The sequence below is a fragment of the Netta rufina genome (assembly GCF_964035555.1).
Source record: "Netta rufina genome assembly, chromosome: 1".
Classification (NCBI taxonomy): Eukaryota; Metazoa; Chordata; class Aves; order Anseriformes; family Anatidae; genus Netta; species Netta rufina.
The window spans coordinates 146581704-146605541 of NC_140123.1; the positions used below are offsets into that span (position 1 = coordinate 146581704).

At 45.8% G+C, this 23838-nt stretch overlaps 1 protein-coding gene across 1 annotated transcript in view; it reads right to left on the reverse strand.

Moving 5' to 3' along the window:
* Window positions 1–23838, reverse strand: part of TMEM178B (transmembrane protein 178B) — a gene marked incomplete at both ends in the record, with an annotated part of 193513 nt that overhangs the window by 133325 nt on the left and 36350 nt on the right. Inside the window, one exon of the mRNA XM_084297288.1 lies at window positions 3870–3983. Coding sequence (XP_084153414.1) covers window positions 3870–3983 — 114 coding nt within the window. The remainder of the gene's footprint in view (window positions 1–3869; window positions 3984–23838) is intronic.

Here is a 23838-nt window from a genome sequence, read left to right on the forward strand (position 1 = left end):
AAATCTCATTCTTCAAGAACACACATCAGGAAGTTGCTTGTTTGCAATGCTTTAAAACTCGTGTTTTATAGTAGAGTTCTTTGCCTGTCTTGTAGGGAAGACAGCCCTAGAAAAGCCCCTTTTCTCCTTCACTTGCCAAGACTGCAGTAAGGAAGGCTAGAGTGGAAGCACTAACCTTTTTTATGGCCAGCTTTCTTACAGTCATCTTACAGTCATTTCTTACAGTCATCTCATTGAAATGCTTATTCCATGATCTGAAAATGCCTTGCACCACTCCTTATGTCTGTACCATATTCAGCAGCTCAAGCCCCTGTCACAACCACTTTCCCCATGTTTTTGGGAGCACAAATCCATAGCACAACGAAAGGAAACCTATTGGGAACACAAAACACATGGAACAAAAGATGCCCACAAATATAGAACTGTTTAGATTTTCATTCAAATAATCTACACCTCCATTTCTAAAAGGATCGGTGCTGCTGCTGGGTTTTTCAGAAGCCAGAACTCCAGCCCAAATTTCTGTGCATGAGGCTGGGGCCAAAGTGTGACAGGGTAGATGAGTAACAGTGACTCAATCATAGCATTACAGCAGCATCTTCCAGAAGAGACAGCTACTTGTGCTCCAAGTTGTTGGGCACAGCACTCTTTCCCTTCTCCCTTCCCCTCCCAGCTTGTACAGACACTAGTTTTGTCTAATTAGATGAACAGTGTCCCCTGACAGAAGAAAGCTGGCAATACTACAATCACCCTTCCCTCCCTCCCTCCCTATTTAACCAGAGAGAGCTGAGAGGAAGTGATTGCAGGGAAGTGAAGTCTTATTTCCCTGGCTCATGCTGCCACAGGCAATCAGTTTGGAGCTGAGGTTCCATCTTGAAAATGTCAAACAGAATGAAAAAAGACAAAAATCAAAAATGATGAAGTCAGCCCCAACCTTCCCTCCAGGTCCAGCTGCTCCCCTGGGTTATTCTAGCACAGCTGACAGCACAGCTTGAGGAATCTCTGCTTTCCGTGCCAACTGGTGCCATGGGGTCCTCAGCCTCAAGTTTCCCCTCACCCACTCCTGCAATCCAAGAGAAACTGCTGGAGCACCAGTCCTGCCTGCCAACCTGAAGAAAGCAGCATGTTGAGCATGGCCGACCCCTCTTTTCTCTGCTCTCCAAAGCAGTACGCATGCAAAACAATGAATTTCCTTCCCAAACTCATGGTTTGCTTCCCATGCACCCAAAAAGGAAAATAACCACTACTGAAATGCAGGTATGTCAAAGGACAGCAGTGGCTTCCACCTGGAAGTGATATTTTCTTTAGCAGGGGGCCTGGACACTCCAGTTTCACCTTTCCAGTTCTGCTGAAATTCTCCAGATGCCATTTTTGTCCCATTTTCCATCAGGAAATAGGGTTTGTTCTTCTATCTCATAGTGCAGATCTGAGGAGTTACCCATGTCAAGACCACGAGGAACAACAGGCCTGCTCCTCCGCTGCCTGTCCCAACACTCAGGGGAAGGGAAGTTCTGAATAGGAAGTTGTTCAGAGGAAAATAAAGTTCATGTTGACTTGGAAGCGTTATTCTGCCTCAGCATGAGCAGTGGTGTGCAGAAGTAGCTGTGCCCTGGATGAAGCTAGTCCAGAGGTACAGAAAAGCACCAGATGCTGAGGCTGGAACACTTACAGGGACTTTCTGAAGGTACTTTGTCATACTGCTTGTGGCTGCTCCATCACAAATGTTTCCTAAAGGGAGAACATTCCCCTCAGCTTGAGCACTATTTGAAAAGATTGCTCTTGTCCTTGTCTTTTAAGGAATGTTGTGGAAAAAACAGCAAGGTTGCAAGCACCTTTAGCACTATATGCAACTTGAATGCAGTGGCCTGTGCGTACCCCATGTATCAAACACTCATCATTGCACCCAACTGCTCTGGAGAAGAGAGCTTTGGCAAAGTATTTTTCCTTCTCTGTCTATACAGAGGTAGAACTGAAGCCTGAATCTGGCTACCTGCATCTGCCTACACTTATCTGACTCATGAACTAGCAAGAGAATCTGGGTCAGCAATATGCACACCCCCACGCACTCGGTGTACCCTCCTCGGGAAAGAAACAAACAGCCTCACCCTGGAAGTGCTTCGAACCAGATCAGATATGCAAATGGGAGAGTGCCGTGTCTAGACTGCCACTTCGGGGACTGCCAAGCGTGCTCCTGAAGGCTGCTGACAACCGTGCTAAGGAACTCGCTGATCCCACCGCGGGATGCACACGCTGAGGGACTACCGTGGCCAGGCACATCAGTGGTTAACAGCCTCAGGATAGCCCTGTACCTGAGCCATTGCTGAAATGGACTTCTTTAAGGCAATAATTATTATATTAATAAGGGAAGTTCCTAGAGAAGAGTTGCAGAAGAGTCATGATTACTCAACAGCAGTGGCAAAAGCACAGATATGCAGCCAAAATAATAAACTGAAGCCTCCTCCTATTGAACTCTAATAGGAGACATCCACCTCTCTCTGAGGGGTGGTTGTTTGTCCTCCTCCCTCCCCAAAGAAGAGAAGTTTTAGCTTAAAACTGACACCAGAGAAGACAGGTGGTAGCAGGAAACTGAAAGGTTCCTACTACCCAATCTTCTGATTTCAGGGACAAACAAGCACAGCAAAGCATTTTTCAAGATCGGCTTCTTACTACCTACCTTCTGAGAGGGAAGCGGAAGCATGATAAGTAAAAGGAATACCAAACTCATATCAAAATTAAATAATGTGTATTTAGCCACACAGACACATTTCATAACAAATAGAAGAGTTTAGCAAGATCTTCTAAAACTTCCTTAATGGTTTATCAGATTTTACCAGGTAAGCATACAAGCACTAGTGAAAGCCAGGCCTGACCTTACCAATTCAGAAAGTGAAGTATATCATTGTGGCTTCTCCTCCCCAGAGCATAAGAGGCTTCCAACAGAGCAATAGCCACACAAGGCAGGAGCGAAACAGGGACCAAAAGCCCTGGAAATACCAGAGGTCTTACACATTTCTCAAGCTGATGGCTTAGACAGTAGCTGCTCACTGCCACCTTTCAAATCAGCAGAATCAGCATCCCTTCATTTCTGTCATCTTCAAAGGGCTGTTAACTACTTAGACTGAGGAGGAACCCTGAACATTCATCAGTCTCTATGACTATGTAATAGCAAGAGGAAGTGGCAGTGGTATCCTTCCTCGTGAAATCCTACCTCTTTCATCTTGTGAGTGAAAGCCCTTTTCCATTTCCAGTATGAGGAGAAAAGCTTTAAGGCCAGCCATACATCTCGAGGCAGTTCCTTCCATCCCTGTCAGATACTGTTGGCTTCAGCAAATATTACAAGTTGGCGACCACCAGCTACAGTTATCACTGAGGGCTAAATGCTCCTTCCCTGTGCCTTAAAGGGTGCAGCATCTCTTTTTACATCTTCAAAGGAGAGCGATGCCACGCTCGCTCAGGAGCTGCAGGCAGCAGGACATATTCTACAAAGCCAGCAATGAATTCTGCTGGAAGCAGGAAACTCAGCAGTAGCATGAACTGCATGAGAATGCCCTTACATAGAGAGAATTCCACTAAATTAAAAAATAGAGCATTGATCTGGTTATTCATTTTATTATTTAACTAAATATTAATCTTTGCACATGAATGCCTCTTCCCTACCACCAGATTTTCATGCCTCAGCAGAATTTCTAGTCAGCAGCAAAAAGAGATGTAGGTCCTAAGAGCAAATCGATCCATCTGCTACAAAGACTAACTGCACGTGAGAACAGAGCTCTAAGTGGGCTGTCTGTCAAAGCTGCTCTTCTCATTTACTAGCGGGTACCTCCCTTAGTCTGCACATGAGGAAAACGGAGGAGAAAGCCAGCAGTACTCACGCAAGGCATGCCACTCATCCTGGCGGATTGTCTTGGTGATGTTGTAGGTGAGGTTCTTGGGAATGGTCGCTGAGGAGTAGTGGTACTTGATGTACGTGCACCGCTCAATTGCTCCTGGAAAAGGCAAAATGGATAAGAGAGAAAGTGCTGTTAAATGAATGCAACATGTCGTCCCAGCTGTAGACCAGACAGAACTGACAAGCAAAAGCAGAGGCTGATAGCAAAGCAATCCCTACTACCAACCCACTGTGACTGTAAATGCTACTTGTGGCCCATGACAGGCTCAAGCTAGTTGTAGGGGAAGCTCGCATGCAAACTTATGATACATCAAAGGCTCAACAGTAGCTGCCAGCATCTGTTTTCACCATCAGACGTAATGTGGCAAGTCACCCCTTCTTTCATTTCCTTTCTCTGAACCATGAGCTAACATCAGGCATACCGGCATTTACCTCAGAGAAACTGGGATTCCCATTTTCACTTATCCTGCCATATGTGTCTGTGTCCATGCTCCAGGAGATATGCAAAGCAAGCACCTTTAATCTTACCGTCAATAATAAAACCACCACGGGAAGAAGTATGGATTTAGAGAACACATTTTCTGACCGCTTGCAGCCCAGAGCCAAAAAACAAGCCAAGCAGATGCGACAGGCTATGGCACGTCTCTTGAAGGCACCCAGACACTTTCATAGCAGGCTCAAACAGAATTTATTGGCACCACTGAGATAATAAGCTTCAAATGGCAACATGAATGGCTGCAATAGGCAATGTTGGTTTTTCCCCTGTAGGATTTCATCTACGTTCCATGGAAAACAGCACCATGTGCTGCTTCTGTTTGTCTTCTGGTCACATACTCCTATTTTCCTTTTATAGCCACTTTCCTTCCTCTACAATAATCACACCTCCAGGCTGTCATCTCCTGGCATCTCTCTGCACCGTGTCCTTAGAGGAATGGGTCTGGCATAGCCCGATTCTTTCTGCGAATTATAGCCCAGCCAAATTTCACATCTGATCAGAAATCTGTGACAGTGCAACCCTTCCTGCATCGGTGAAAAACAGCAAGGTTTCCTACATCCTTTTTGCCAGAAGGGTGGCTCCGTTAGACCCTCTCACCAAGCAGTCAGGTTCAGAGCTCATGTAAGCCCTTTTTCCATGAGTATTATGGTATTTTGGATCAGGCCTCCAATAACCAAACAGGCATCCCTAATGTGGTTGGCCACACCGTTTGCTATTAGCTGCCACTGGTCAGAGGAGCAACTGCACTGGAAATGCTTTTATGTATTAAAAATACATTAAGACATGCACTCAATAGAACAAATTAAATGAAGCAATGAACCACATAAATAAGGATGAGAGAGTGATATACCAAGAGACATGTAGAGAGCACTTGCTGTCAGCCTGAACTGAAAAGGCAGAGCCATTAGCCTCACCTGCAGCTCCAAGGGGTTAAATGTGCTCTTGTGCCCCTAAAAAGGCAAGTTTCTACTCCTGGTTGTAAGGCGTTGCTTGGCACAGGCTTGGCTCATACACGGCGTGAGTAAAAACCCATGCAACAAAATTATTAGTTGCAATCGAGTCAACCAGCATCTTCCAGAGTTAGTGCAACGCAAACATTGGAGGTCCTCTTTGTTTGCTTCTCTGAAGCATTCTTCACATTCTGCCTTTGACAGCAATTAGATTAGACAAAGGCAAATATTATAGGGGAAAAAGGCAAAATATTTACATATGTATCCGCCTGCCCTGACAGCGTGATGGGCTTCTGTGTGAGTCTGCACCATCTGGGCACCAAATGTACGCCCAGAATTAAAGTTTCAAACCAAGAATAGTATTTAGGGAAAAAAGAAAGCTAGTGTGGAAAGAGCTTTAAAAAAAAAAAAAAAAAGCCCCAAAACACAACCATGTCTTCATATGGGATTTCCTATTCCCTTTTGTTCGGCTGCTTTCATGGATCAGAAGCATCGGCAAGAAAGTGGAAAAATGCTTATTTGTCAGAAAATAATCTTTATCTGATAACTGCACAGAGAAAAGATTTATGCAGATAGACAGGAACACGGAGCCAAGGCTCAAAATAAAAGCACACAGAAGGAAGGAAGACAAGATCCTATTCCAATTGCTATCATTTCCTAAAGTAATCAGCAGAAACACCTCCTCTGACACCAAAGAGGCTAATTTCTAGCAAGGTCCATCGAGCTTCCCATTTTTTACTGCAAATACTTTTAGTAGTAATGCAGAGTACTGATCACTAGCTTATTACCAAAGCCTAAAGCACAAAAAGATTATGGCCCGAATTCAGGTCATTACCTGACCATATACACGATTTTAGACTTCTGCTTACATCCCTATAGCGTTAATGAGATCTAAGCACACATTTAAAGACCATCTAGATCTGAGAGCGTGCTTGCAGTGGCAATGGTTGATGATATCTGGAGCGCAGGCAAATGTGCGTGGTAAATTCCGTGCTGTCCTTTCCAACCACACCACGTACTTCTACACAATTCCTACCTCTAGATAAAATTTTGACTATTATCCTATAAATATCTTGACTCCCAAGGACCAGGAGGGAAAGCACTCAGTGCATATGGTGGGAAAAGCAGGCTGCCTCTCACCAGCTTCCCTCCAAAAGGTGAGGGCTGGTCCCTGAGGGCACTGAGCAGGGCTGTCAGAGCACGGAATTGTTCCCTGTGCTCGTCTCACACGGGGAAACCCACCCTCAGGTCAGACCCTCAAGGGTGCTGCCCCTGGATTTCCATCCTTCTCCAAAGCGTTAAGCGTGGTTTCACTGCTGGAACAGGTAAGCCTGATGAGTTTTGTTACCACGCTCAAAATACTTCAGTCTAAACCAAGCTTTTAGGTGCAAGGAGGGGATCAGTGGGTGAAACAGCGGGCTTTGGTACACCAGGGGCCAGCCCACACGCTGTAATGGACCTCTGGGGCTTTAGCCTATGAACTTCCCTGTGAACACCAAGTTCAATACACTCAGGAGAAGACAGTCCGGGCTATTTCAGAGCTATCCTCTACCAGCTTGGATTACTTCAGACTCCAGAAGTGCAGTGACCGCCCAGCATTTAGATGTGAACCAGTTGTCTGCACCTGCTCCCACACCCTGCTGAGTCCCTGCAACTGCACCAGCATGTATCTTGGAAACACTGAACAGGGCTGTGCATGTAAATATTATTCCCAGTAATTTGAACAGCAAACCAGTGAGTGGGGTTTTCACCCACACAGCAATGATAACAAGTGTCAGGGTTGGCCACAAGAAACACGAAGCAACCAAGAAGCTGCCCCACTGATGTATGTTCCAGCTTGCTCTGATTAAAGGGAAATGTTTGCTGGAAATCCTAAAGAACTGTGGCTGACAGCATCACCTGAAAACATTGTGCAGTTCCTTTCTAGCCTGTTTCAGAACTACCCTAATATTTTGACGTGAGCTCAGCTGCTGGCGAAGCTCTGCTCCCCTGCACTGCTGGAGCTTCCCTTGCTCAGGCCCCACACTGAGCAGAAATGCAGGGTGGCAGCAATGTTCTCCCACTCTGGGCAAAACAGGGTTGGGATCAACCAAAAAGGGAGGTTATATTGCTGGTATCCATACTTGATTTGGCTGGTAGGTAAGCAAGTTTTCTTCCAGAACATTTTTCATCACGACTGCCACCTCCTTTAAGAATATTTCAGGCTTCTTCAAAAAACTAATGGGGATGAAACAAAATCAAAATGCCACCAGGGTATTGGCGACATCAACCCTCAAATTTTATCTCAGCAGTGCCCGGAGGAATTTGCCCTGTGAGGTCAGCTTGACTTTTGCAGAGATGGCTGTCAAGTTTCGGGATTTTATAACATCGCTGCGACCATATAGTTGAGCATAATACAGCCTGGCTCACCTGGGAGCTGGCAACAGAAAGTCATCCTTTGCCACTTCCATGCAAGGCCACCTAATCTGCAGGAGCAGTTAGGTAGGAGTGTCATTAACATTGCTTCAGATCCAGCCTGAGATGGCACATCAAAGTTACGTGCATGGGTTATCTGACTGTGCTCTCCTCCTGCAAGTCAGGACTCCAACATTTCCCACATTTCCCCCAGCTTTCAGGGCTGCAGGTTGTGGAAGCAGCCTTCAGGTTCAGGTACGGATCAGCCTGATGCCCACCACCGAGTTACCCTCGGGCTACACATTGCAATTTCTCTCCTTGCAGCTTCTGTTGGGTGACAGCGGCCAGGAGCCACAGGGAGCCAGCAGCTCCTTGCCCCTGGATGAGCCACGCCTGGCGCGCCGTGCCAAGCCCCATCACAAGCCAGCAGTGACACGGTGAGCACCTTGGCTTCTGCGTTCAGGTCTCTGCCTGTTGCAGGTGGTGCCCGTTCCTCTCCAGCAGTACTCACGTTGATTTCTACGAAGTGCTGGGCTGCTTCTGCCAAGGCTTTCGATATCACGAGCTCCCCTGAAAAGACTGACGTGGATGTTCTGAGCCTTTGCTGCCTCCGGGCAGCTTCTCCTTCTGTTTTGTAGATACCTCTGCACAAACTGTTCGTAGCAAGCAATTTATTCCACAAAATTCGCCCTTTGTGCTGGATCTAATTTTTACAAATCTGTTTGAGAATTACTACACAAACATTTCCTAGTAAAAGGAATCTTAGCCTCTGGCTTGCAAGCTGCATTCACTACATATATTTGCTATTCATTATGAGAAACTGCCTTCTGTATGAGAAATTGCCTTAATCCCATGTTTTGGTTACCGCTCCCTCACGGAGTGGCTATAACTATACCCAGCAAATGAAGGCTGCAGTTTGGCCATTTAGCCCCAAATTGTTTCCCATTGTAGTCAGAAAATCTGTAGGTCTTCAACAGAAAACGTTCACAGTTTCTCAGCCTAACGTTCCAGTATGGTTTTGACAGGGCTGTAAGCACAGAGCTGGGACCAGCTTACACAAAGCAATGGCATGAGGCACATACACCTGTTAAGGCTCACTCTCAAGTCTTGTCTGTCAGAAATTTTCATTTTTAAATTCCGCTTATCAAACCTTCAAAGGGGCTCTGGCTATTCGGGCTGGTGCAGTCTAAGAGCTGCTTGCCCTGAGCTGCACGTCCTGCCCTCGCACTCTGAAATCATTCTGGATGAATCACCAGCACTCACCTGCAGGCAGCGTGGGCACGGTTGTGGCAGTTCCAGCATGCATTAACTGGTCACACCGAAGCCTGGAGGAAGGTGGGAGGAGAAATAAGCTCTACCTTGACCAGCTGCTCTGAGAGAATTGCAGCCAGATACGCTGACTAGTTAATGAACTCACGATGAGTAACTCCATCCTTAATGAAGGCAGAGACTTCATTAGAAGGTATTCCAACACTTAGCAGGATTATTTCATTACCTCCGGAATAATGCTACCCTTGAAAATACCGGTTACTTTTTTTTTGCCCGTCTATAAATGTGAATGTTTCCATACTTTTGGCATTAATCTGCATGAATTACAGATTTCCATACGTTGGAAGGGTCCCCTAGACGTCAACCGGCCCAAATGCCTGCTCAAAGAAGGAACAATTTCCAAGTCAAAATCCAATTCAGACTAGCTCAGGTTGCTCCAGGCCTCGTCCAGTCAGGTTTTAAATACCTCTAGGAATGGAGATGCACAACCTCGTTGAGCAAGCCACTCCAACCACTGACCAGCTTCATTATGAGCTTTCTCCCCTCATAATACCTAATCAAGCTTTCCCTTGGTGCCACATGAATATCTTGAATACCAGAATACCTAAGGGTACAACTCTAAAAATGTCGGCAGAATATGCAAATAACAGCACCTTAATCAACATGGCTGATGAATATTCATTAACTCCTATGCATAAATAGAAGGCAATGTTCTAATTAATGGAGCTCAAGATAGATTTGCAGCTGCAGCATGGGCCAAATTTTGAGAACAGGAGATCATGTTTGTTCCGGGCTGGCTCTGGCATTACCCTGAACCTCCTGAACCTCAGCTCAGCTTGCTCTGCCAGCAGGACTTGCTGCTACTTTTACAACTTCGGGTACTTTTGGTACTGACTGTTGCTTGCTGTGGGCTGCAAAGACATGGGGCTGATGCTCCCCTTCGTTTGAGATCTGGTTGGTTTTGAAGATTGAGTGGCTGGCCCCTAGCAGCTTCCACTCACCATTTACAGGTTCACGGAAGAGTCAAGGGAATGATCCAACAGAGCCCTCTTCCCAATTCACATGTCCAAGGGTTACATCTTGGGGGAGAAGATGAATGTTTCTGTAGCAAAACTTGGCATTTATCAGGAGCACGCTTTTGCAAATGACTTCCTAGATCATCTCTAATCACCAGGCTTTGCTTCGTAGCACAGTGTGCTGTAAGGCCATGCCAATTGGCTCACAGCTAAATTGGAAGATGAGCTAACGGGAATTCAGCTAATGGGAGAAGAGCAGAGGCAGTCTGAAGTAACAACCTTCCCACCCCAAAAATACACAAGATCATAAGCACCAACTGTTTCAGTTACAAATCCACCTCCATTGTACCATGCTAGTTGCAAATTTAGAGACGTTTGCAAATTTAGCAACAGCCTGCGCTGTGTCTACAGTCAGAACCCTCCTGGTAAGGACTGCCAAAGGAAATGCAGCCCTAAGTGACCGCGGCTCTAGAAAAGCATCTAGAAAAGGATGTCTCACCTACCTGGATGGCTGATCTGCAGCTCCCTCCCTCCTAACGCAGGGGGAGAAGTGCTGTGGTCATCAGCAACGTGCTCACACCAGCCGTGCTTACAAATACTGGCAGGCAAGAGAATTCAGTGCCAGGGGGGTGAGACTGGCACAACCAGGGTAAGAGTGAACAACCTGGAGTGTAAGATCAACTAAAACGTTTTGTCCAGCCATAAAGCTAAACTCACCTGTAACTTATTTCAACATCTTCAAAGAATTCAGAAGTCTTCTATCAGTTGAAAGTATGGGGAGATTTTTTTTTTTTATTTCTGAAACATTGACATATTTCTTTTTGATTTTTTTTCCAACTGAAACCATCTGCCATATTAGATTGCTTCACAAGTGGGTCTGCTTCCTTCTAAACTCTTCGCTTAGGATCTAATTTTTCAACATGAAAATTCACCAATTGCACTTACTCTAAATGCACTTAACAAGCAAACTGGGAATTTGCATCTTCCTTGTTGGAAGAAATGCAGACAGCCCGCCAGGCTGCCACTGGCAAAGGGACTCTTCAATTGTCAGATCTTGATGTTATTAAATCTGCTTTTACATCTAAATGTCTTCACTGACCACCTGAAAACACGACAGACACAGAATTGCAGTGAAACACACTCAGAAGCTTAGAGCATCCTCCATTTCACCTGAAAGGAAAGCTCGCTTGCATTCACTAAGTTGTCAGCCACTTGAAAGCGTGAGATTTCATAAGATAAATAATATTCTGTCCCTGAAATGGCACATACCCAGCAAATACATTACAAGAATGTGGCTTAAAGATTTTCATTAGGAAGGTGATCGAAGGTTTCTTCAGAGTGACAAACAGAACCTTCCTGCTCTTTTTCCTCCCCTTTTTTTTTTTTCTTTTACTGCTCATCTCACTTGATTTCCAAGCAAAGGTCATCTCAGAACCTCGAGCTTAGTATAAACCTTGTTAGACAATGCTCTGCTGGTAAAATTGTCTTGTAAAAAAAGAGTGAAAATGTAGCAGGGAGTGGTTGAAAGGGTCCAACGCTCTGTATTATGCACTACCCACACAGAAACAGGGTGGCAAATGACAGCATGCTATTTCTATTCAGATGATCTTGGACAAAAAGCTGCCAGCTCGCTTGCAGCAGTTACCCATTAGATCTCCACAGATAGGGAGAAAGCAATCACATTCAGAGTGCATGTGGAATGAAGGCAAGGCACGAAGCCTGTGGATTTCCAGAGATATACAATTGCTTTGTCACTTGTGGGCTATTTATGGCAGTCCCACTCCACACAAGGACTTCCACAGATTTCAGACCGCAACGCCTGCATTGATTTTCAACTTGTGTCTCTACGTGTAAATACCTGGATTTCCTTTTCAGCCAGTCTGAGTACAGACAGAGGTGCAGACGTGTATGCATGCACTGAGCAGCCAGCAAGATTTTCAGAGTAGAAAAAAAAGAAAGTGCCTGAACAGCTTCTTGCAGGCCTGTTCCCCACACGCTCCATGGGTATCCCGGCAAATGGCAGCTTGCTCAGAGTGCCCAGCTGGCAGAAAATGAATATTCCACCCAGGATAAGGCTCCAAGTATGAGACCAAAGGCTGAATTTGCATTGGAAAATGATGAGCTCACACTTTCTCTCCGGGGACCGAGGAAAGGGGGCTGGCAAGGAAGCCGGAGCAAAAGGATGGTTACAAAACATTTTTATTTCAGCTATTAATAACAGTCTCCAAGCCACAGGGCAATTGAGAGGAAGAAGACATCTCCTTCCTCCTATTAATCTTTTTGTCCACCTATTTGCATTGGGCTGGCCACAGGGGAGAGGCAGGCAGAGCACAAATGAGAAGTTAAGGAGGTTAAAAGGGCTGAAAAATATTTGCTCCTACTTGTTTGGAGGCAGAAATTAAATGATCAATAAAAAGTCACTGAGACAGCAATTACCAGTAAAAACTCACTGATGACCCAATAGCTCACGGAATAAAGCATCATCTCAGCACTGCTGTCAAGCCAAAGAACAAGCACAGCAAGCACTGTGCCATCGACAGGCTTCTTCTGGAAAAATCAAGTGGAAAGCCATCACTAGATTATGAAACTCACCCCACAAGTGCATTTATCCGCAGCAATAATTACCATCAACTTCAACAGCAGTGATGATTGCACGTCTCGCACCTCTACATGATCCCTTTACCTGCTCTCTTCGTTTAGACTGCCTGCACTTCAGCATCCCAGGGCTGATACTCCCTGTGTTCACGGTGATCTTATGAATGCCCATCAGCTGATGCTGGTAGTGAGTGGTAGTAAGATACTCCTATGAAGGTTGGTATTCATTGAACCAGCTATAAAATGTTTGGGAAGCAGGGCCTACTGAGGATCAGCAATCACAGGCACTCTTAGACCTCACTGCACACCTCCGTGCCATGGAAAGCTATTTTATATGGCACTCGACAACATAAGTTGCCTTCCTATACATGTATGCTCTTCTTCCTAAAAGTGGAAGAGCACTTCTGGGTCTCCATACCATTGGTTTACAGCCAGCTCCACACATTGCCAAGCTGGAGGAAACATTCAGTTTCCTTGCAGCAGTTCGAGTTCTTGCAGCATTTCAGCCTCATGTTCAAACAGCAGCAATCACACCATGGCAGAGCCTCATTCAGGTGCTCCGCATCCCACATCGGGTAACTGCGGTGTGCATTAGCTCCTGGCTTAGTTCCTAGAAGGTCGCACATAGAGGAGCAGCCTCATCCAGCACCTACTGCAGCCTCTTAAGATCTTTGAACTGAAAAAAAAATCCATGCGGTCCATGCAATGTATCTCTATGATACTATTTTCATGTATATTTTGTCCCTCGTGTGAGCTTTGGAGGGAAGTTTCACAACTTCCACTTGAGCATAAAGCGTGGTGTGGAAAAGGGACACAGTAGGATGAAGTTCTGAAGGGGGTTAGCGCATTAGGGATTCACTGCAATCAAACTAAGGAAACTTTGGGAAGAATGCCTTGATTTTTCCCCCCTGTGTTAAGGATTGCCACGAGGTCAAAAAGCATTTTGCTTATATGTTGAACTCAAGATGTGGTTTCCTAACTCATTCTGTGGTTACATGTAAGAGCTGAAGTGTTTTTCACTGAACATTTGGCAAGTGCAATGCCATTAGTACAGATCCCCTTCTGCACATTTGAAAAAAATAGGTACCTATGGGGAACCACAGGGTCTGAGAGGACAACAGTTCCAGAACAGCCACCAACTGGAAAGAAGCACATCAAAGAAGTGAGGAAGGAATCCAGAATCAGCTTTCCAGCAAGGCTGCTTTTTCCCCCACGTTCATTCATGCCACAGAGAAAACTACAGCGTGGATAAAGCTGGAAGGGTGCACCCTGACATGCCCATGAAATGTTCTCTCACCCTACTGTGCACTGAGCCTGTAGCCTCCTTTGCTGGTGAGACAGATTGTCCCTGTCCACCAAGGAGTCTGAGACTTGAAAATTATGTAAGGTTCACATCTTAAATATATCCCCTCTTCGGCTGAAAGTGTCCTTTCTTAATAAGTACATCCTTTCTTCTGCATTCTCTAAGACTTGCTAGCCTTCTTAAAACAACCAGAATGGGGTCAGTGTAAAGAAGTCTTATAGCATGGTTGGAAGAGATATTTTCAAGACACCACTTAGTACATAACAACGCTTCCCGAAGTTACCGTGCAGTTATTAAATCCATGTGCAGCGTGAAGCTAACAGACCACATCATCCTCAACAAGTGAGGAGAGTTTCCCCCGTAAGTCCACAAAGTCTCTTGACCCATAAACTCAAAAACTGAATCTCTACTTAGTAAACACAGAGTGACCAACACAAACTACTCACAGTGACCGACACACACTACTACAACTACCTTGAAGTAAAGTCTGGCACTGCCTACTGGCAAGCATAGACCAGTAAATTATAAGGTTAATACGTATAATGACTTCAAGGTTGGAAGTAGTTTGATGTTTGAACATGCTTTCTCTCTGCAAAGCCATTCCCTGGATTACCCTTGTACAAATTATTCATTGGCTGCTGGGTTGACATCAAATCCCATGCCAAGTGCTCCTCTGTCCTTTGTAAAGGAGCGTGCATTCAGAGGCACAAAACGTCTCAAAGCTGACTGCCCTGCCCTTGCAAGACCATGTACCATGCTATGGCTCCTCGACTTACTATTATACACGAGGGCTTGAAACTAAATAAAGGCCTTCAGAAATTCAGTCCTGTGCAGATATTTATGAGGTAGTCAAACAAAAGACAACTTGATGGAAAGAGAGCAGAAGATAAAGGTGGTGGTAAGAAGATCAGGCAACTGTGCCGTGAAATCTGAGATGAGCTAAAGCACATTTGGTCATTCTAAAACCTATGAACCACAGATATTGTTAATCTCTCTGCAGCTGTCTGAAATCATAAGTGGTTTCTCTCTTACAGAAGAAAATGATTCTTGAAGAAGGATTTGAAATAGGAAGGGTTGGTGGACGTGATCAAAAAAATATTTTTCCAATTGACTGGACTGTGCCCTTATTTATCCGGTGATGAGTTTTGCTACACCATCATATGCCCTTGTGTCCAGAAGGCTTAGACACTGAATGCCTCTTCACAAAAGCTACAATAACTCATTTTTGGTGCTAGCAGCAAGCTCTGCCTGCACTCTGATGTACTTAAGTCAACAACTTCGGGCTAGATTCTCACTATCGCTACAGATACTCTGCGCCAAACAAACAGCGCTGGTTTCGGAGTGACTGACAGCATCAGAAGGATGCCTGCCCTTGTACGGGGGCAGAAACCCAGAAGAGATCTGCCTGCCTCAAACCCCAAGCTTCCCTCTTTTTCCCAGTATTTTTTTGGGATGAGCAGGGGATGCTGAGAGCCGACAGCTACAGGAAAGTTAGCAGTGAGAAGGCTGCCAGCAGGGTCTTCAGCTGGGAATTAAGTTGCTCTAGCCAAACCCAAGAGGCACCTAGTTTCAAAGCATGTTACTTAAGATTCATGGCTTTTTTTTTTTTTTTTAAACTGATGTGTAATACACACAATTTAAAGCAGAGATCAAAACGGCAGAAGCCAGCCCAGGTTACATAATGGGACAGCAGAGAGAAAACCCAAGCAGCTCCAACAGCATCTATTGCTTCTTTTGAGATGCCACAGCAAATTGCAAGATGCTTTAAAATCACACGACGCTAGCTTAGACCCAGAGCTGGCGAACATTGAAATGTAGAAAGCCTACTATGGGATGAGAATTTCTCACCCAGTAGGCACACCCTGCTGCTGGATCTGTGCAGACTGGGCAGCAAACTTGGCCTTTGTTGCCACTGTCAGGTTTGGGGTGGTGTTTTGTTTTGGGTCGCTTTTTTGGGAAGGCAGAGGTGGCCGTTTTGCTTCGTGACATGATGTTCCCTTGCCTGTAACATCCCCTTGTCACTTGGTACAAGCAAACTACTTCTCCTTCTTGCACCCTCCTATCCAAAATGTCAAATCTCATCAGCGTGTCGGAGCATGAAAGCCTCCCACTCCCGGCAGCGTGAGACGCTCTGGCCAGGGCAAGCTGGACTAAACATTTCTGCTGCCTGTCAACAGCGGCTCATAGCTTGAAGGAAACGCTTCCAAAGGCACATTAGTTCATGTAACATTGACAGCAGCAACAAGCAGCATCTGAAAGGTACACACGCCACCTCTGAAGGCACTTGTCCCTGTCCGTCTTGTCCCAGCACCCCATGTCCAAAGGGCCAGCAGCCTCCCGCTGAGGCTTTCTAGCCCCAAGTGCTGTTCTGCCTCTTACAGTTCAAGAGCCTGCTTGCAGGAGCCTCAGTGTGACCTGGAGGGATCAGCCGTATCCTCAGGGACCCATCAGCAGGCGTGGAGCCGGAGAATGAAGCCCTTCCTAGCACCGTTTGCAAGGTGCAGCGTAGACCTTGAACTCCACGCTGGAGTTTTGCCCTGTTTTGGTCACTGCTTTTTATTTGGAGGAAGGGGCTAAGGAAACAGGCATTTATTCTGACCCTGGATCAGCTCAGGATTTGCTTTTAATCTTTGCTCCTAGTCCAAGACGTGATAGATGCCTGCGTCCCAGTAGCCTGTGGTAATATCAAATCAGACAGAGGTGCTCTTGAGGCAGAGTGCTGTATAAACAGAGTGAACAGAAGCCCTGGAGGAGTTCTGCTGTTCCCCTGCTTTGTACCTTCCATCCCTGTCTCATTGCTAATTGTTTAAAATGACAGGGTAGGGCTTTAACTGTAGTGTTTGATTTTAGAAATCATCAGCTCTGTGATTCAGCATCCTATGTGCTCCTGGACTCCTATTTTCATCTGTACAATTCATTCTAAATCCAAGTGTTATTACAGGCCCATGCATTCTATTAATTCTATACTTACTATTCAAATTACCGCTCTATCTGTACCTTTCCACAACATATTTCTTCATAACATCTCAAGGCAGGTAATAAAGGCAGTATTTCTGCCCTGCACTGAGTTACAGACTATCCCCCTTCCTCCATCCGCTGCAAAACTGGGAAAAATAAAAAAGAAAACAAAACAGGCCTTCTGATTGCTGCCCTCATGCACCTACTTGTGGACCATAGCTTATGGACAGCACAATCAATCCCCTTCCCAACAGGTCTAAAAGCAGACCTCAATCCATCACTCAATTAACTGCAAGCTGTTTGCTAAGCAGCAGAACTTTGTTCCCCACCTCACCGCCAAGCATCATAATTTAAAATTACGGCAATATCAGCATGGACAGCAGGTAATCACCGCTTGTCCCTGTCCCAAGCAAGGGACCAACGTACCACTAAAATATGGGACTCGTCCTGCATGAAGTCAGAGCTTAAATATGTGAAAGAAGGACTGGGCAGATGGCAACCTACCCGCCCTAGTTTTTTCCTCTTGTTTTATCAGGAGCTGTGTGCAGCCTCTCAGAGGCTCCGAAGGCACAAGGCTCCAGCTCGCTGACTGCGGGATCAGGTGAAGAAGATCCAGAATGATTCTTAACTTGCCTGCACTGGGCCATCAGCCACTCTGATGAAGGGTACGAAGAGAACATGTCAACTCCATGGAAAACGTGTTCTTTGGAAAACATCCAAACCTTTAAGAAAATATGCCATTAACCTCGTGCTTATCCCCTAAGGATCTGCGGCATCAGGTTTAATTACAACAATTGTGACAAAAATCCTAGTAAAGCGAGATCGCTGCAAGCTGATTTCACCCACAGATTCCAGCCACCGGGGTAGGAGCCAAATGCAGCACTCGAAAAAGACTGCAGCACGAGCTCAGCGAGCAGACCTTCTTCAAATCACCCTCAGCAAAAATATTTCGAAGCACAGCCCAAGTCAGTGGGAACTAGACATCAAGGTGGCAGGTGCACACTATTCCCAGGACGAGGAGACCCAGGAAGGGGGGCAAGAAGCCAGTATCACACTGCGCTGGAGATGCAGCAAGGAGAGATATCCCAGGCCCACTGGTGCAACAGTCAACACCCAAACAGTAACACAATGGACTTGCTTTTCACTTCTGGAAGCAGCTAAAGAAACAAATGCTATCGTGACCTCCTCCAGCAACTGAGCAGCATGGTCACACCTAGAGAAAAGAGCGCCCGAGCTTACGGGGTCAACAGGATGGGTGCAGCACTTGAGCTTGTAGCTACGCAGAGCCTGAAAGAAAAGGGGGGAGGAATAAAAGACAAAATACCCCGAAGTCCAAAATGAATAACATCCTCCTACATCTTTGTGTAGCTCCTTTGTAAGTGTGCTGGGTTTTACACCTTTGGGATTAACCAGCTTTCCTGAAGACTCTCAGAACAGGGACAGCTTTAGGACAAGGCTCCAGCCCTGGGACAGCAGAAAGGGACAAGCTGGGCTTGCACCAATGTGACCCCATGCACACAAAAGAGAAGTCTTTGCCAGGAGCATGCACGAGGGTGAGGCTCGATGTCAGCACTTCATAATGTATTACATTAAAGAAAAGATACCTCAGCAATACAGGATCCCAGAGGTTTAATAATTATTTTTTCAAAATGAGCGAGCAAGCAAATAAGCAGGCCTGAAGGGGAGAACCCCTCAGTGGCTAGAAAACATATTTCTAGGTAATATTGCCACCTTCCAGAACACTTTTTTTCCCCCAATGGCAAAGAACCAAGTTATCCTAAGGGGTGAGAAACTACAGCATTCATCCTTTGCTCTGCAGCCTTCCAGCCATGGAAGAAAGAGTTGGCTCTAAAATTACATGACATGAAGTTACTTGAAAGAAGGATAATGCACGGTGGCACTCCACATTATATAGGCTAAAATATTAAAGAACGTGTAGGTTGTTATCAAAAGAAGGGAGAAGGAGAGCACATCTTTGTTCTCTGCTCAGATTTCCTGCAGACCCGGTGACACGTAATGTCTCGCAGCAGCGCCGTGGCGATGCCCGGGAGCCTCAGGCTTGGACCAGATGCCCAGGAGGCCAGGTGCCGTGCGATCAGGAGTGAGAAGTGTCCCAGACCCAACGCCTTTGCCACTTTGGAACTAGTTTAAGCACCTCTGAATGCTTCTAATGCCGTACCTAGCAAGCTGAACCTGTACTGGGGTGGGGGAGTTATATTTTAAAAATCAGTTGAAGAAGTGTATATATTGCTCCTACCAATACACAAGGTCTGAGACATGACCAGGTGGAATATCATTACACCAACCACACGGTTCAGCTGCCTACAAGAGCTTTTTTTCCCCCCGAGGACAAGCCTGTAATTTTACTATTCATATTATACCAGCCCAGGAAACAGTTTGAGAAAGCCTTTGTTCTTGAGAAGGTTCAGCACCCTGTATCCCAAGAGGCAGACTCCTGGGGTCCTCCCATGGGAAGCTACAGACTGCCTCCATAGCCTTTGTTGTGTCCCATCCTCCTCCTCCAGTTTGGTCTCAAATCAGACATCAGGTTGATCCAAGTTCCAGATTGAATTTATACTAATCAGACATGCTCTGGCCCCGCGGAACACGTTCCACATCACAAATGAGTCCAAACTCAGTGAGGGGGTTCAGCGCTCAACCCACGGCAGCAGCAAAGCACCTGAAGCACTTCAGCCACACACAGCTCTGCAGCTTCCAGCCACTGGCACCTCAGAACCAGAGACCCCAATGTGCTGCTCTGGGTATCAGTATGAATACAGTTTCCTCTATTACTCCAACCAGAAGTGACTTTGAGTAAAACCCTGTGGCCTTTTTGTATTATACTTGAGGACGCCAGCCCCGCTTCCACAGGCCAGCTGTGCTGCGCCAGATGTGGCCACATTGTCTGAGACGGGGAGATAAGATGTCCGCATATGACCAGTACTGCTCTGCCACATCATGTAGAAGGCAGCAAAAGGGATGGTTTTTAGGGTACCCTGAATTAAGGTTAGTGCTACGCTAGGCTGCTCCCGTGAGTCAGAAGGAAACCAACAGGAGCGTGAGGGCTGTGCTGCCAGCGGCTCCCTGCTGTGCCTTGTCATGACCAGGTCTCCGGTGTCATGAAATACCTGATCAGAGGAAGCACAGCTTGTTGCAAGGCTGCAAGATTAAAAACAAATATCCCTTTCATGGGTCTAACCTTCATTTCTTTTGCCCTGCACGTCACCTCTGACCTGCAGACTACAGTCACAAGGCAGCAGATGCCCCAGGTTGCTTAGAGCTGTGAGCATCCAGGAGAAGAGAACAGCTCCTCCCTGCTCTACGGAGAGAAGTTTAGAGTGGACTGCACTATTTAGCATGAACCCACACCAGATGATTATGAAATGAATCAGCAATAAACATTTATTTCATGTTTAAAAGCCTTTTTCAAAGAGAAATAGGCCAGGCTCCGAATTACCAGTAAAATTAACTTCCACCGGTGCTCCACCAGCACTGCTGAGCCACGCCGAGGGGATTGTTTGATGACGGAGTGGTGTCAGCCAACACCAACTACTGCACTAGTTACTTCTTCTGGAGATCAAATGGATTTGACTTTTTAAGGAGAGCAGAAGAAAGCAGCACTTTTCACGTGTCCCCCCTCCACATCTCTCCACTCCCAACACGTAGCTCCTGGTGCCCAGCAGCAGGACACCACCTGAGTTTTTGGGCTCGCCCAGATTTGGCCAGGCACACAGGCTCCATCCCAGGGCTCGGCACCACCTGAGCTCCTCTGCTCCGACGGCAAGTCCTGCTGGAGTAACCGGACTCAAGGAGGCTGGTTACAAAGAGGCAATTAATAGCAAATATGGAAAGACGATAAAGGACCTTCTGGGCTCTATTTTGAGGTGAGACCACTCTACACCATCTGAAGAACTCATCTACCCTTCGTAAGAAGACTCAGCTCAAGCCTCCACCCCACTGTTCCCACCCCTCCCAGCCGCCAGACTAGCCCAGCACATTCACAGCCTCCTTGCACAGCACCAGAGCTGCGCTGTCCTGCACAAAACAGAGCAGCAGGGAATACTTTAATTACTATTTTCTCCCAAAGGGTGAAAAATGCATCCGAAATTACTATGCCTGGTAATGAGCTGCATCTTCTTCTGCTTTATTGTATATCTGGAGCAGCCATTCCTGTTTCATGTATTTGTCTTAGTTCGGTGCTGTTGTTTTTACTGTTGTTCTTTTTACACATTTGTTTCCATCGTAATGAAAGCTAAACAATACTACAAACAGAGACAGAAGGGAACGTCAATATTAAGGGAAATTGGGTTTTCCCTTACAATGCTAAAATAAGTTCATCAAGATGGGTGGGAGCAATCTCAGTGGAAATGGGATACTTGCAAGCCACTGTGATGGGGGGAATGAATTCATTGGTATAATTAGAAAGTAGCACAGTAAAAAAAAATACATTCCAGTGACTGAGTGTTCCCTGCCCTCTTATATTTAACATACATACCTCTAGTAAAGTAACACTGGAGCAGGGACTGACTTTTGGAATGGAAACAGTTGTTTTAAAGGACTTCACATTTGCTAGGTGGATAGTGCAGCTGAGGTTTAGAGCTGCTCAGGTTTATAGCCTGGAAGCCTGAATGACTCCATAACGTCCTAGGAGGCAGGATTCATGCACCATGATCATTAAACCAACCTTCCCTGTTCCTTGTTTCCCCTCACACAGAATCACAGAATTTCTAGGTTGGAAGAGACCTCAAGATCATCGAGTCCAACCTCTGACCTAACGCTAGCAGTCCCCACTAAACCATATCCCTAAGATCCCCATCTCTCCCACAGACACCTCTCAGTGTTCCCATTGCTTCATTCACCAGATGACCTGGTTCATTGGCCCCAAACTTAGAGTGGAGCCAACTTCCACCTTCCAAAGCAGGCATTGCTCATGCACACATGCCAGCGCCAGAAGTTTCAACATGGGTTGATTAAGACATTCCCCTGCCAAGCTGGGTAGCTGGTCACCAGCCACCTCGGTTATAGCTTTCAGTGCCCTGCGTGGTGCAGGCAAGACTTATAAAAAGATATTTAGTTATTCCTGTAATTTCTGAGTGTGCCTTTTCCTGCTATGCATTGAAGGACATTGCAGTAACTGTGTACTTCTGAAGTCTCCTCCCTTTGATGGTCACCAAAATGGTAAACATCCATTAATCACCACAAAGACCTGTAAGGTACCAAACTGCTTGAGAACTACATCAAACAGGTGACCAGACAGAGCTAAAGGCCATTTAATATTAGGACAAGCTGATGCTGCCCTGCTGACACACAGCCAACTTGCTATGAGCTGTTCCAGCCCCAAGAGACTGACTTTTCTTGTAGAAAACATTCTTGGCCAACAGCACCCTTGTGCTTGTCAACCAACACAAAAGCTTCAGCCAAGAGGAGAGGGAGCCCTTCAGCCCCCTCTAATGAGTCCTCCTGGGCAGGAATGGGGGAAAGCAGGGTGTGGGGGAAGGAAGGACACAGCCGGACCCACACAGACTGCAGGGTCACAGCCTCACAGCTTTCTCTAGCTGAGTGACCCACCTTTCAGCAACGCAGGAGCAAGCCCCTTGCCATGGTAGGGCACGGTTCCCACCATGCAGTCCTGTACAAAAGCTTCTCAGAAGATCTACCCGTGTCATAAAATTTCACCAGAATTAACAAAATCCCCTACAACGCAGATGCAAGGGGCAGCCTGTATTTAAATCATCTTCACGTTATCCTTGTGAAGGCAAGATTTTTCCTGAAAAATTTATTCTAGCCAAAACTCCTCTATATGCACTGCCCAGTGCTAATACAGCTTAGTTTTGTCCCAGAAACAGAACAAGATATTCTAGTGGAAAAGTTGCAGGTTACCTAAAAAATTCAGACACCAATACGGATGAAAAACATTCAAAAGTCTAGAGGAATCTGGATGTAGACAGTGAGATACGAACTGCCAGATTTACTCCACAGCACAAGTCAGTAATCTGGAGCAGACTGAGTAATTTAAATACAACTTTGACAAGTTCTCCTTTTTTTCTTTGTTAATTGTCTGCTAACAGGCTGCAAAAAAAATCTGAAATTTATTCATTATTCTAAATGATTCATAAACACCTTCTCTTGGCCTACAAATATCTTAAGCTACGACTGTCACAACCAAGTAAACAATTTGCAATTCATGGTGTAACTTATGTAATGAATTTCTTCACCTTATGTAACTAGCTCGAACATCTTAAACAGCTGACAAACACAGCATACATTTTTAATTGTGCGCTGGCAGCTAACAGTCGGGTGGTTACAGGAATCACCCTACCGGGAAACAAGCAGTGCCTGGTGATTTAGGTTGCAAATACCAAATCCTTCATCTGAGGACGCACTTTGAAGCTCGCCTTCCTCGCCTACAGCCAGTGGAGCACGTAAGCCCTTCAAGCTACGAGCCTGCCACATCGCCTTATGCTGTAGTAGTACTGAAAAAAATAAGCATATTTTTTTGAAATTCAAGGAAATTACCCTTCTCTTTACTCTGACTTCTCTACGGTGTTCCAAACTTTGCAGTATGCACACTTACCAGGAAGCTGTTGCCTTTTTCCTAATTCCACAAAGCCCTTGCGACCAATTCCGCATCATTTGGGCTGCACTAACATGTGCCACGCGCTCCTCTGCTCCTTTCCTGATGCCACACTCCGCTCCAGGAGCACAACATGAAGCTATATTACAGAAGACAGCTTTAAGTAGTTTCTCAAGCAAATTAAGAGCCTCAGGCAACTGTGATTTACCATTTATCTCAAAATCCAGCTCTACAGCTTATTGCCGCAGTCAATTCTGTCCTGCATTGAGCTAAAATTTTACATTTTATTTCATTAATAATTACTTCCTCGATGTGTTTGTCTAAACCTCTTTCACTAGGACCACGGAAAGCTTTATGATCTCATGTCTTTTCCAACCATTTTCGCATCAAGGTACCA